The sequence below is a fragment of the Tenrec ecaudatus genome, chromosome 17 (genome assembly GCF_050624435.1).
Source record: "Tenrec ecaudatus isolate mTenEca1 chromosome 17, mTenEca1.hap1, whole genome shotgun sequence".
NCBI lineage: Eukaryota > Metazoa > Chordata > Mammalia > Afrosoricida > Tenrecidae > Tenrec > Tenrec ecaudatus.
Window position 1 is genome coordinate 17,618,287 of NC_134546.1, and position 15,132 is coordinate 17,633,418.

Below are 15,132 nucleotides of genomic sequence, written 5' to 3' on the forward strand. Positions count from 1 at the left end.
CTTCGTGACATACAGCTCTTTCTTACACACACGAGTGTCGCTGGATTTGTTTGCCTAATCAGCCCAACCTAACGCATTACAGTACCTGGGGAGTGGGGTCCTAGAGAAACAAATTGTGTAGGTGGAGGGCGGAGGCTTGGCTGACCTGTGCCTTATGGCAGTTCGGCTTCTTTGGCTAGCTGGAGTGCAGATGCGGGCACGTGGTTCGCTCGGCTATTTTCTGGAAAGGGCATGGGAAGTCCAGGGTTTGCCCCTTAGACGTCGGCGCTGGATGTTCCTTACTGAAGTATGAAGGGAATGGATGTTACAACCAGGCCTAACACACCGAATAGTTGGAGGTTTAGGTCCACCCTGAGGTGCCTAAGAAGAACACTCTAACAATGGACTCCTAGGAAATTGGCGTCAGTCCCTGTGAAGCAAGCACAGGGATACTTGAGCATACTTGAGGTTGCCCTGGGTCAGAATCCACCCACGGCAGCTGGCTTACTGCTTGGAGCGCACTGAAGGACGCATCATCTCTAATTCCCACCCCTCTGAGCACAAAGGGAGCCCAAGTAGCTACTGGAAAAGCAGGGGCTTCTTTGCGGTCTCAGCCCCTCCTCTTTATAGTGGTCAAACTTCTGTTGCTTTACAGAGAACTAAAAGCAATGACGCATGCTCGCTTCAGGGCAGAGGGGCACAGGAGGAGGGTGAGTTCAGGCAGCAGAGATCAATGACTGTCACAGCATGGAGCTTCCTTCCATTCTTTCAACAAGTGTTTATTGAGGACCTGCTGTGGGACAGGCCTGGGCTACCTACGGAGAGGTGAAAGGAACCAATGGTCTACCGGGCAGGACACACAAAAGACAAGTGGAAGCCCCTGGAGAATAAGTTGAGGGGGGGGGGTGCCAAAAGTAGACCCCTTGTGCTCAGGCCAGCCCCTGCCCCACAGGCTTCTTGCAGACCCATTGGTAGGGTGTGTCACAGTCCATGTCATTCCACTTCTTCTCCACATGGACACAGTCCTCAGTCTGCCCATTATTATGTTTCCAGTTATCCGGCTGATTCGGACCCCAAAACCTGAAAACCAAAGGGCTTCATTCAGCTAAAGGAAAGGAAGTGGCCATCCCCCCTGGTGGGACGTATGGAACTAAAGTGACATCAATTCCCAACCCCTTGTGGACAAAGAACTAGGACTCAGAATGCCCTCCGAGTGGTTCGGCTTAGGCCCAGGGAATGGTAGGGGAGGTGCCCCTCTCAGCCTGGGCCCTCCCCTTTACCCCCACCCAGAATCCTTTCAACTGGAGCCCTTTGCAAATGGGCCTGAGACCGTAAAAGGGAGTGGGTGGGTGTGGGTTTGTGTGTGTCTGGGAGAGGGGGACACAGGACAGGGAGACTCCTGGTAGCCCCAGCTGCAGGACCTGTCCTGCTGAGGATCCTCTAAGACTGGGCCCGGCAGAGCCTCACACTATGCCTAAGTAGACGCACACATGCCTGCCTGCACACATGCAAGCACACACACACAACAGGGCCACCCAGGAGGCAGTGCCAGGCAGCAGTGGGCTCACCCTGTACTCTGGGCAGCATTGAACGGTGTCCCATCCACCCAGCGCCAGGAACCCTCTCTGCCCCTGTCTGTGAGGCCGATCCAGTGGTAAGAGGTGCTCGTTGACATTGTCAGAAATTTCTGTAGAGAAAAGACAGAGTCGCTGTCTGAGGAGCTGGTTCTCCGCGTGGTGTGAAGGAGGACTCTGGGTGGTTCCTTCCCCAACCCTTCCCTGCAGGGGCCTCAGAGGCCTGAAGCTCACTTCTCTGTCTGCCACAAAGACAGATGCTCCTAAGTACTGGGTGATCACCTGGCTCTGCGGCCAGATGCCTCGGGCGAAGTCCCCTTTACTCCATGCTCCCTATCCCTGCATAGGATAAGAAGCATGGCTTGACTAGGAGACACCGTTTCATGGGATGTGCTTTGTGAGGAGCATACCCAGACTCGGGAGAGCCACCGGGGCTGGGCCGTCTAGTTAAAGTGGCAGCAAATGCTGAGCAGGAGCCTCGGCAGATGATCCACCCAGGATGACCTTACTTTCCTTCGCTGGCCCTCAAACCCACAGGGGTGCAGATGGCCTTCCCAAGAACCCTCGTTCTCCCGCTCAATGGCTCCCCATGGCTATGGAATGGCCTGACATCAAGATCAAGATTGTGACTGGAAGAATGCTGAGAGGAAAAGCAGGGGCGGCCCTGCGCTCCCCAATACTTTAACGTCTCTGCCAAGGCCTCTCTCAGAGGAGAAAGTCCATGATACACCAAGTGCATCAGAAGCGCCCAAGCCCTCATCAGCTCTGACCTGCTCCCCTGCAGATGTCACCGAAGCCAGGTGGGCTCCCTGGGACACACAGAACTGCTCAGCCCCATGCCAAGACTTCTTATCATCGGAAAAGTAATACAAATGTCTATTGTAGACCTTCCAGCCGTTCAGGATCAGCTTGAGCAGTTCATCTGGAAAGAGAGGGAACCAGGCCCAAGGTGAGTACAGAAAGCTGACCTTCATCGCTTCTCTTGGGACTGGCCAGTGCAGTTCACTCCCGTGCAATCCTTCAGACCCAGGTCTCCAGGAGCAAGGCCTGCAGCAGCTGTACCCCCTCCCACTCCCCTCTCCCCAGAGTGCAGGAGTGCTAAGGCCTGGGCTCAGCCCTTCCTGGAACACTCCAACCCCACTAGGGTGTCTCCTACTTTCTGGCCACACCATCCTCGTGTCCAATGCATTGCTTCCACCCTACAGTCCTCTCTACCTCAATTGCCGCCATTTCCTGGGAGTTTGTTTTTTTTCCACCCCATGGCCTTGCTCACTTCCTGGCCTTCATATCTCCAGCCTCTTCGGCTGTCCTACACCTACGACCATACCTGGGATGCTGCCGTCCGTCATCTGATCTGCCCCAACTCACATTTTCCAGATAGCTCATCCTGACAGCACGAGCCCCAATTCCCTTGACGATTTCATTCTTCCCCATCACCCCACCCTTTAAGATAATCTATTCCAAGGTTCCGGGGAAAGATGAAACTCTCCACTCCTGTTAAGAGTCGGTCTCAGAAACCCACACGGACCATTGGCCATTCCCTAGTACTTGACAAGGTTGGGCTGTCACATGCTAGTTTTGTACCCTCAAGCGACGTGCAGTCCAGGAAAGAAGGCAGATGTCACAAGGTGTTGAAGATGCATTGCTCTGAAACCATGTGCATGTTAGAGTTCAGGCTGGAAGAGAGTACGACCCATTTCATCTGGGCTGGTGGCAGCGCCTAGGAGGGACATTCTAAATGAGATGTTGCCCGAGCTGAGTCTCAAAAGACAGAGGAAGTTTTCCAAGTGGCCAACCCCAGAAAGATGTTCGAGGCGGGGGAAATAGCAGGCACAGAGACTCACGGGCATGAAACAGCATGTCACAGACTGATCATTTCAAGTATTAGGGAATGGCCATCTGCTAGGAGATGAGAGATGAACTTGGAGCCGATCACCGACACTACATCCCATGTCAAGGAGTCTGGATTTTTCTGTGTGAGCACGGGAAGCCCTGAAGAATAGTCATATGTTCTGATTTGCACTGGGAACCAAACAGGAAAAAGGCTATCCTAGTTGAGCCAGAAATACCAGTCAAAATGCAATTGCTAAGGTCTCAGTGAGAGGTGTTGGGTGTTTCATCGGGGTGCTCAGAGCACGGTACTGGGATCAGCAACAGGAGCATCGCCTCAACACTTGGGAGAAATGCAGAGTCCCGGGTCCACCCCAGACCTGCTCAGTCCTAAAGGGTTTCTTAACCCTTTTGAGGGCAAATTATTTCCTGCTCTGGATGTGTGTGTGTGTGTGTGCACTCGAGCGTGAGAGAGCGAGACCTGTGCTTTCGATAACGGACAGTATTTTGAAGTAACATGGATTTTGATACAAGCACTAGAGTGCCATGGTCCCAAAGGCCACTGGAGTTGGTGGGAGTAGGCCCCGGTTCCTTCAGAATCACTGTTACATAGGCCCCGACTAGACGGCAGCACACACTAACAGTGGGATAACAGCTTCCCACTAAGTCCCAGAGGCAGAAAATGCAGGTGGGTGGTATAAGAAGGCTTTCAAAAAGCTCCTGGGGGTACAATGGAACTTTTTGAAATCAGAATTTTTCAACAATTTTTGGAAGTCCCCTTTCCCCTCCCACCCACCACCCGCCCCTGCCATCACGTGTCCCACAGGTCATGAAAAGGTTAACAGGCTGAGTTTTAACAAGCCCTCCAGATCATTCTAATGCTCCCTAAACTATGAGAACCAGTTAGCCAGAACCCAAACCAAAAGGAAGCCTCAATGCCATGGAGTGAGGACTGACTGTCGGCCACGCCACCGGTAGGACAGGGTAGACTGGCCCCTGCGAATCCCTGAGCGTGTGACAGTGGACGGGAGTAGAGAGCCCCACGGAGTCACTGGTGGTTTCCAAAGGCTGCCCTCGGGGTTAGCAGCCCAGCGAGTCAGCACTGTGCCACCATGGCCAGGGGGCAGACTCTTTCATAAACGCCGTTTCATTGCCTTTGGCAGCCCTGACTCACTGTTGTCCCCGGTAAGGGCCTCGCCCTCCCACAGCAGGGAGAAACGGTCTGGCTCGTGTGCCTACAACATTTACTGTGTGATCCTTGAAGAACAAGAATGAACTAATAGTTCTCTCCCCGGAGTGCCTGTTCGATTCACCTGGGAGCTTTTTAAAAATTCCCGTGGGCTGCATCGGCTCCACCGGCAATGCTCACGGAAGCCGCGGGCAAGAGATCCAATGACGCGACCGAGTCGGTGAGTCTGCTGCACAAGACCTGTGTGAAGTGGGGGGAAGCAAGGATGCTACTCTGAGGTCTAATGTGCACCTGGCCCAAGCCAGGGTGTTGGCGATCGCCTCCTCTCCATGGGAAAGTTGGACACCGAACGAGGGAGACTGAAGAGGAATAGGCACATGTGACAGTTCTTCGCCAGCGCCACCATTCAAGGTACCACGGACTGCTGACAGGACAGATTTTCTCGAAAGGGGTACAGCTAGGATGCCTCTTAGAGGCAATGGCAGGGAGAATCCGTCTCACCTACTTTGGACACGTTGTCGGGAGAGACCAGGTTTCGCGTAGACTAGGGGCAGTGACCAGACGGATCAGCACAGTGGGCTCAGACATGACCACAGTTGTGAGGACAGCACCGTGATGCACAGGGCGCTGCTTCATTCTGTTGTTTTGAATCAGAACTGGGTCAACTGCACTTAACCACAGCAACAGGCTCCATCCCAAACTCCTCACCCCTCTTAAGAAAAAAATCCAATTTCCGCAGTTGATTTCCCAGGCATCCGTAATTTAAAAAGAGTTTCCAACCTGTTAGAAATGATGCAGCCCTAGCCTGTGGAAACAAACGCAGCATGCCTGCTGCGTAGCCCCCAACTCTTTTGTATGTTAGCTTTTGGACCCGGGCTTCTGGGTTAGGTATGGGGCTGCTAACCAGCAGGTCAGTGGTTCAAGCTCACCTACGACTCTGAGAGAGAAAGGTGAGGCTGAAAATTCCTGGAAAGATTTACCGTCTCGGGAACCCTCCAGAAGATCACTGTAAGTTGAAATCAAGTCGACTGCAGTGAGTTGGGCTCCAGTGTACACGAACCAAGCAGCTGCACACCCTTCAAAGATGGCGGCCCACCACACCCACAGCACACACTCAATGTGGGGCCACCCAGCAGCATCTCAGAGAAGGATTGCTGCCAATCTCCAAACCCAAACCCACTGCCACTGTGCCCATTTTGACTCGCAGAACCCCTATAGGAGAGATGGCACTGCCCTATGGGGTTTTCTGAGGCTGGGCATCTCTACAGAAGCAGACACTATCACATCTCCTGCCCACAGAGCAGTGAGTGGATGCTAACCAACCTTCGGGTCAAGCTCTTTAAGGCCATTCGGCCACCAGAGCTCCTGGCCAGTCTCCCACTCAGGTCACTAGCTGACACGCAGGAGATCTGGTTGTGACACAGGACAGACGCCGCCCTGGTTGCCTTCTCCCGTTAGTGAGTCTTGAAAGAGCCCGGCGAAACCATGGTTCAGTGCGTGGCTGCTAACTGCAAGGCTGGCTGTGTGAACCCCCCAGCAGTGGCTCTGCGGGAGAAGAGACCTCGAGGCGGCTCCCACCAAGTTTACAGCCCACAAAACCCCACGGGGCAGTCCTGCTCTGTCATAGAGCACGTCGCTCTACCTTGGAATCAACAAGTGATTCTAATGGGCCACCAAGGCGGAGAACTAGTAGACAGCCTTGCGCTAGAAGGGCAACAGCGGGCCCTGAGAGAGGTGTCGGTCAGGGAAACCTGCCAGGCGTCCAGCCAGGGTCATGACTAGTGCTAACCATGAACAGGAAGCAGAAGGAGCCATTGGCGCTACCTGTCAAGCTCCTTGTCGCTGGCCCTTCTCTTCAGCAGCTGTTCCAAATGGTCCCATCTTTCTCCCAGCTCCCTCTGTCCACCTTTCCCCTTAGCAAGGACCCCCACTCTCCAGGAATGTGGTTATTGTCGGCTCCCATCACGTTCATCCCCGACTCATGAAGACCACGTGTCCATCAGAACAAAACCTCACCTAGTGCTGGGCTGTGGGCAGCACCATTGTGACCCACAGGGGTTTAGTTGGCTGGATTTTCAGAGATAGATCGCCAAGCTTGTTTCCTAGCCTGTCTGAGTCGGGAAGCTCTGCTGACATCTGTTCAGCATCATACAAGCCTCCACGAAGAGACAGGTCGTGGCTGACCCTGAGAGACACCAGTCAGGGACCAAGCCCCAGCTCCCATGTGACAGGAATTCTACCATGAACCACCACTGACTCATGAAAGGTCAACGTTCTCCCTTCCCGCCACAACAAACTCAGGCGAGCATCTACTTACAACCCCCGTCTCCTCCAGCCTCAGCGGCTCAAGGATCATCCCAACTGAGGCCCATCACTCAGTTGTGCACTCAATTCTCCCTCCTCCCTCCCCAGGCCTCCCACTCCTGGCTAGTGCCTCTCAGTGGACCTCACATCAAGACAACTGTTCTCTAGGAACTGCGCTTAAAGCAATTCACCGGAACGCTAGCAGCGGGTTCATGTGGACAACGTAGAGGACAATACAGTCGGCTCCTTTCTCAGCGCCCGGTGTCAATATTGGCTACCATGCCTTTTGTTAATATGTTGACTCCATCATGGAAAACTATGCATACTGCTTTTCAACCCCTCCCACAGCCATACTCAGCCCCCTCACTTCATCCTCACTTCTCTCCTTCTCTTCTCAGGCAGGACCCCAAAAGGCTCACGTTCCTGATTTCCCGTTCACCCTCAAATGACCATGTTCTGGCCCCCACACCACCACTACCCTTGAAACTTCATTCCAAATGGCTCAATGGCTCGTCAGTGGACTCTTGGTTCATTGACCCCTGTGGCCTGTGCCTGAACTAACCCTTCCCTTCTTAAAATTATCTTTCCTTGGATTCCCCAACTGCTCATCTCCCGTCTCTAAGGGCTTTCTCCAATCTCCTTCCCACATACCTCTTTCCTTCTGGCCTCCTGAACTTCCTGCTTCTACCCTGAGTCCCCGGCAGGAATTACCTAATAGCCAAAGCATGGGCTTGCTTGTGCTTACTTCCTCACCCGTAGTGGAAAGGTTCACGTGTTTGTGGGTGGGTTTGTGTGTGTGTGTGTGTGTGTGTGTGTGTGGTTGTTGTTGTTGTTGACCACAGCAAAGAAACTGTTCCCTGCAGAAGAGGAAGTAAGCACAAGTCAGTCCACTTTAACGTCACTCAAGACAGCGGTTCTCAACCTGTGGGTCGCGACAGTAGCAAAATGACAGTGATGAAGTAGCAACAAAAATAATTTTATGCTTGGGGGGGTCCCCACCACATGAGGAACTTAAAGGCTCGCGGCATTCGCCACCACATGAGGAACTGTCTGAAAGGATCACGGCATAAGGAAGGTTGAGAACCACTGGCTTAAGAAGTATTCCATCCCTGCCAGGGATTGTGAATTTGAGGAGAGGGTTTGATTCTGTAGGAAGGTGCTATGGGCTGGGAAGACAGACAGACAGATGCCAGCTAGACCTGATGTGTGTGGGGTGGGGTGGGGTGGGGGGATGAAATTGTTCATGACAGATTAGTAAGTAAGCACAATTGAGCCTGTGCTTATTTTGTCTGCGGAGTCATCCGACATGGTTCAAGCCTCTTCTCAGGGCGCATTTTGTCTCCTGAAAACTCCTGTGTCCTGATGCTACAGCCTATACCGGACTCCAGGTCCCAGCCTTCAATGGGGCCAAGACCTCCCTCCTGGGTGCCAGGCAGCCTGCCACTCAAGTATTCAAGTATCTCCAGAGCCGCCCAGACTCGGCATGTCCCAATCACGCTGCTCTTCTCCTCTCGTCATCCCTTCTAGCCCCGCCCCCGCCCCCCACTCCATCGTCCCTCAGCCAGAACCCCCCCGCCCCCCGCCCCCCGCATCCTCCTTAAAACCCTGCAGTGGCTCCTCACTTCCAGCAGGATAAAACCCAGACCGGTTCTACAGCCACAGTGTCCCACGGCCTTCCAGGCCTGCCTGCCTTTTCAAACGGCACTCACCCACCCATTCCCACGGCCACTGAGTCGATGCCAACTCACCGGAACCCACAGGGCCAGTGCTACCCTGTCCTGTAGGGTCTCGGAGATGGGAAACCTTCACAGGGACAGACAACCTCGTCTTTCTTCTGCAGAACACCTGGTGGAATGTGAACTGCTGACCTCACCGTTAGCATTCCAACACCTCTGCCCAGAGTGGCCTTATATGTCACTGAATTTGGGATTCCCTCCACTACCCACACTCCTTCCCAGAGAGGTCCCCTGCTGAGAGCAGCAAATAGACTGAAGGGCCAGAGGGTCCCTGAGCAGGCCATGCTCCCCGGCCCAGCCACCCTGCCCTCCACTCACTCTGCGTCCTTTGCAGCTGCTCCAAGGACGCAAAACCCGAGCGCAGTGTCTCCAACTGGTTCTGCTTCTCCTGGATTCGGGTAGTGAGAGTCCTGGTGTTCTGTAAGTCACCTTGGAGCCTCTGGATCTCAGCATTGGCCTTCTGCAGGCTGCCCCCCAAGGTCTGGACCTGAGTCTTCAAGGCTGCACCGTCCTGCAGCCCTCGTTTTAAGACCTGTATCTCTTTGTTGGCATTTTTCAAGTTCTCATTTAACACTGGCATCTGAGAATTCAAAGCATTGGCAACTTTCAATTCTGCTTTTAATGCCTGGACCTCAGCGTTCATCTGCTTCAGGCTGCTGTTGGCCACTTGGCCCTGGGCCGTGGCCCTCTCCAAATCCGTTCTCATCACCTGAATCTCACCGCCAGCCCTTTCCAAGTTGCCTTTGAGTACCTGGATCTCAGCACTGGTCTTCTCCAGGCTGCCCCTCACCAAGGTCTGGGTCTGGGAATTGGCTGCACCTGCGCTCTGCAGCCCTCCCTTCAGCTTCAGGATCTCTGCAGTGGCCCTTTCCAAAGTAGTTCTGAAAGTCTGGCTCTGGGTCCTTAAGGCCTCGACGCTGTTCAGATCGCCTCTCAGAAGGACGATCTGAGCACTGACATCCTTCAAACTACTGTTTGCCAACAGCGTCTGGGCATTTGCCATCTCCAAGCCTGCTTTTAACATCTGAATGTCCGTGCTGGCATTTTCTAAGCCTCTGCTTAGTGTGTGGAGCTCAAGGCTGGTGCTCTCAGAGCTGTTTTTTAAGAAACTCTGAGTCTGGGAGTTCAGAGCATTTGCCTTTTCCAAATCTCCTTTGAGCCTCTGGATCTCAGCATTGGCCTTCTGCAGGGTGCTCCCCAGGGGCTGAATCTGAGTCTTCAAGGCTGCACTGTCCTGCAGCCCTCGTTTTAAGACCTGTATCTCTTTGTTGGCATTTTTCAAGTTCTCATTTATCACTGGCATCTGAGAATTCAAAGCATTGGCAACTTTCAATTCTGCTTTTAATGCCTGGACCTCAGCGTTTATCTGCTTCAGGCTGCTGTTGGCCATTTGGCCCTGGGCCGTGGCCCTCTCCAAATCCGTTCTCATCACCTGAATCTCACCGCCAGCCCTTTCCAAGTTGCCTTTGAGTACCTGGATCTCAGCACTGGTCTTCTCCAGGCTGCCCCTCACCAAGGTCTGGGTCTGGGAATTGGCTGCACCTGCGCTCTGCAGCCCTCCCTTCAGCTTCAGGATCTCTGCAGTGGCCCTTTCCAAAGTAGTTCTGAAAGTCTGGCTCTGGGTCCTTAAGGCCTCGACGCTGTTCAGATCGCCTCTCAGAAGGATGATCTGAGCACTGACATCCTTCAAACTACTGTTTGCCAACAGCGTCTGGGCATTTGCCATCTCCAAGCCTGCTTTTAACATCTGAATGTCCGTGCTGGCATTTTCTAAGCCTCTGCTTAGTGTGTGGAGCTCAAGGCTGGTGCTCTCAGAGCTGCTTTTTAAGAAACTCTGAGTCTGGGAGTTCAGAGCATTTGTCTTTTCCAATTCTCCTTTGAGCCTCTGTATCTCAGCATTGGCCCCATCCAAAGAGCTCCTTAACTTCTGGGTCTGGACACTCAAAGTACTGGCATCAGTTAGCTCTCCCTTTACCATCTGAATGTCGGCATTGGCGTGTTCCAGGTGGCCGCTGAGCATCTGGATCTGAGAACTGACATTGTCCACACTGCACTTCAACATCTGGATCTCCACACGCCAGGTGCTGGTGTTCTCCATCTGAACTTTCAACATCTGAAGAGCCTCTTGCACCGCTGCCACCCTAGAAGGGTAGGGACCTGGATGGTGGAAATGGACACAGCTGTCAAAAGGGCACCATTATGCAGGGAAGTGTTGCATCGTCCAATCAGAGCAGTCTCAAGACTTCCCCCCAAATATGTCATCTACAGAGCCCTGAGTGTGCTTGGCCAGTGGCCTGTGGGTCCTGGCAGCCTCCCTGGTCCTGGGGGTGGACCACCTGAAACTATGAGTCAAAAAGAGCTGCTTAACACACGTGAGCTAACTAGCAGGATCAAAGGTTTAAACTATTTGCCTCCCATAGACTAACCACCCAGAGTCGCGCTGGTAAACAGTAAAGTATTTCTCCACCGTAATTGAACTTGAAAGTAACTTACATAATTTAGAACTGTGGGCGTTTAATTCCACTCAAATTTCACCATTAAGTGGGTCTTTATGAAAACAGAAACGACATCTCAGTAATTTCCCTGTTTTCAACCTGTCCTACATTTGCTTGACAACCATGAGCCCCCTTGATTAATCAGTTACTTCCTAACATGATGCAGAACACACACCTGTAGGTTTTCTGATCCCAGATCCCATGAAAAACAGAAATGAAACAAAATGAACACCCGTGGCAGAATCACCCTGTTCAGTTGACCCCCATGGCTAAGACAAAGACCCACCACATCCTTCAGGAGAAGCTAAGCCACTGAGCCAGGATTACACGTGTCCTCGGGGATATTCCAAAGGACAGGGAGCCCTACAGGTCAGTCTGGAGATATGGGAGGCCTGAAGGCAAGGCCTCGATCACTGTGTAGTCCATAATAAGTACAGCTCCTTCCATATGCATGGGCTTTCCTGCCACCCTCACCGGCAGCGCCCCGATCCTGCTCTATCACCTTTTGCTCAGTTCATGAGCTATACTCGTCTCAGACATTCATGGTCACCTCCTGATTCCAGCCTCCCTTCAGGAATGGAGACAAGAACCCAAGGGAATAGGGCCCCTTTCTGGGGGACCCCTTCCCTTATTCCTTGCACCTGGCCAGGATTCAGTCACTGTGCTAGCGTCAAGCCAGGTGGCAAGATCGTCCAGTAGACCTATGGAACGGAATGGAAATCTATTGCTGATGGCCAGAAACAGATCCGTATACATCTAGACAATTGATGCGCAATAAAATTTCAAAGGAGAGTCAATGGAGAAAGGATCATCTTTGCAACAATTGGATATCCATGGGCCAAAAAACAAAAACAAATGTCAAGACAGACATTGTACCATCATCTGAAAATGAACCATCGACCTAAATGTAAAACTGAAAACTATAAAATTTCAAAAAGCAAAGTCTGTGGAAACTTGGTCTAGGCACAATCCATAAGAGCAAAGAGAGTGGTAAGTTGGACTTTATCTACATTGAAATCGTGTCGAGAGACTAGAAGGACAAGGCACAGGCTAATTGAAACATGCGAGTCACAAATCGCATGTCTGACAAACTTGTGTCCAGAATACATTAAGAATTCTCAACATTTACTCATAAAAACTGAATCTTTGCAAACAACCTGCCTGATGAAATGCAAGCAAGAGACCAACAATCGTAGTGGAAGATCCACTTCACCAAAAAGTATTGACAGGTGACAAAGAAGCTCATGAAAAAAAATACTCAACATACTTAAGTAAATGCTAATTAATATCACGCACCAACTGGAATATCTAAGCATGTTTTTGATGACCTAGGCAAGTGTTAGTGAAGCAGTGGAGGTACTAGAACACGGCCAGACAGTGCAAATGGTACCATCCCTCTGGAAGTTGTGCATTAGCGGGGGAATGGAGAAACTGATTGTGATGTATCCATTCTGTGGAATACAAGACAAAACCATTGCTATTGAGTGGGCTCCAACTCATAGCGACCCTGTAGGACAGAGTGGAACTGTGCCATTGGGTTTCCAAGGCTGTCCTCTTTGTGGAAGCGGGCTGCCACACCTTTCTTCCGCAGAGCGCCTGGTGGGTTTGAATTTCTGGTCTTTCAGGTGGCAGCCAAGTGCATCTCTAGGGCTTTTCACATAAGGAAACGCCTACGTTTATTGATACACCCAACAATGGGGATAAAACCCGAACTAGTTTGCAGGCTGAAAGAGGTCATACACCAAACAAACTCCTCCTGTGTCTGTCCTTTCCTTAGAAACCTTCAGAAAGTCCAAAGAAATCTACAGTGACAGGAAGTAGGTCAGTGGTTGTTTGTGGGTGAAGCAAGGAAAGGCGGGGAGCTTTTAGAGTCACAACAAAGAATGAATTATGAAATAATTCATTATGAATAGGTCCACTACCGGGGTTGTGGTGATGGTGTCGCCGTGTCAATGCTTGGCACATGGTACATCTTTCGGTACATACGTTGTATTATGTGTCAGTTACTCACTAAAGCTGCTTGAGGAACCCAGGTGGCTTAGCGGTTTATGAACTGGACTGCTAACATCAAGATCATCAGTTCAAACCCACCAGCTGTGCCACAAGAGAAAGAAAGATGTCGCTTCCGTGAAGCTTCAGTCTTGGGAACCCTCCAGTCACTCTGGGTCAGAATCAACCCAATAGCAGCGGGTTGTGACTTAGAGTTGTTTTTTGGGAAAAAAAAAAAAAAAGATTCTGTGAGATAAGTGGGAGCCATTCAAGGGTCTGAGGATGATGGGAGAGGATGGGCCTGGGGTTTGAACATCCTAGTGCCCCCACTCCCTCCCGGCCCTCACCCTTCATGGCTACTCACTTTCTGGGTCCCCAGAGCCGGTGATGTTGTCTCCCCCAACGGCAGCTTGAAAGGGTTGGAGTGAAGGATCCTCAGCTCCTGAGTGATGTAGAACTGAAACACAGCACCACACCCCCATCAGCACAAAGGTCCACTCTTAAGCCTCGGGGGACCAGCTGCCCCACCCCCCATTAGGAGTTGGCATCAAGACCTCCTTCAGAGTCTTGCCCTCAGGGAGCTTCGGTTCTGGAGAGGATAACCTGTGGATAGGGATCTCTGTTTGGGCCCAGAAAAAGTCTGGGCTAGAGGCAGAGTTACCTTCTGGGCTTCTCCGGGTATCTTGGTGGCTTTGGGGCGTGGGGGAAGAACAAGGATGGTTTGGGTCATGTAGGAGCTTACCGACAACAAAGAGAGCCGCAAGGAAGAAGACCAAGGTCATAGCCACAAAGGCCAGCATGGCCTGGGCAAGTCTCGGCACCTTGGGGGCTGCAGGGGTTGCTGCTGCTGACTCCATACCTGCAGAGGACAAGAGTGGCTGTATCACCAGGGACACCTGCCAGACTGATCATACAGGGCGGTAGGGGGAAAGGACAGGGAGGCACCTAGCAATGCTCATGAGGATTACCCAAGCCGAGTGGGGCAGCCGAGCTGACAGCTCTCAGGAAGTGGAGGCAGCTCCATGGTGCACTGGGCACAGACCCGGCACAGGGCAGGAGGACAAGTTTGGTTTGAAGGGAGAGAGGGAGAAAGGAGGGACGGGACCCTGGCCCTGGAATCTGGAAGCAGACTCACTCATGGAGCATGACCTGAGCAAGGCTCATCACCTTTGGGGGTTGCTGCTTCCCCATTAACTGACGTGAGGTCCCTGGACTGTGTAAAGGTGTTTGGGTTTGTTTGTTTGTTTTCTCTCCGCAGACCAGTCCTAAGACTTTCCTTTGTCGGAGTCAGAATGTGCCCCCTGCCTCCACCGGCTGTCTCAGCAAAGCTGTGCCTGAGGATTCTGGGACTGAGTGCAGGTGGCGAGATCTTAGCCCACGGGCCTCTTGGGCCAACCCAGTGTAAAGAGCTAGAAATTCAAAGCCAAGTCTATGTGGATTCTAAGTACATCCCTTTCTCCTGGTCGGTTTCCATCCTTAACCTATGGGCAAGGGAAGTGTCTGGAAAGATTCCCAGAGAGTCCTTCCTCCACCCACCCACCATGGCCTTCGTCTGTTTCCCCGGAGGCCAGGAACACCATGGGCAAGGCAGCAGAGGGGGGGCCACCAGCCGCCTGGACCCACGTTTTCTCACCTCTGGGATGCAGGGAGACACACTGGCTGTCTGTGCAGAAAGAGGCGTGGGTACCATTCGCCGCTGCTTCCTTCATCCTTCCGTGCTGCTCCGTGCTGCCTGCCACCCTCCAACGGCCAGGCCCTGGGCCAGCAGCACTGAGAAGCAAAACTGAGACGCCCAGACTTATATGCTCCTATGCAAGTCCTGACTGCCCTGGAAGCTCGAACTCTCGCACTGCTGACTCTGTGGAAACCAGCCCCAGGGGCCCCTCCTCTCAAGGGCTCGGAGGCGCCTGTCTGCCCAGCTCCCCGCTGTCCCCTTCCTCTTCCGCCCTGGCCCCTCCTCAGCCCCATCTTCCCAGTCTCTGCCACATCCAGCCTTGTACCCAGACATCAACCTCTGCCCCCAAAGTCACAGTCAG

General features: G+C 52.6%; 1 protein-coding gene across 1 annotated transcript; it reads right to left on the minus strand.

Moving 5' to 3' along the window:
- Positions 1–908: 908 nt before the first annotated feature.
- On the minus strand, positions 909–14,805 carry CLEC4F (C-type lectin domain family 4 member F). Its single transcript, XM_075536051.1, has 8 exons — positions 14,730–14,805; positions 13,839–13,955; positions 13,475–13,535; positions 9,967–10,807; positions 8,931–9,243; positions 2,324–2,475; positions 1,548–1,666; positions 909–1,059 (listed from the first exon to the last, which is right to left on the minus strand). Exons 1-8 carry the CDS (start codon positions 14,803–14,805, stop codon positions 909–911), a joined length of 1,830 nt encoding a protein of 609 aa, XP_075392166.1.
- Between the last annotated feature and the right edge of the window lie 327 nt (positions 14,806–15,132).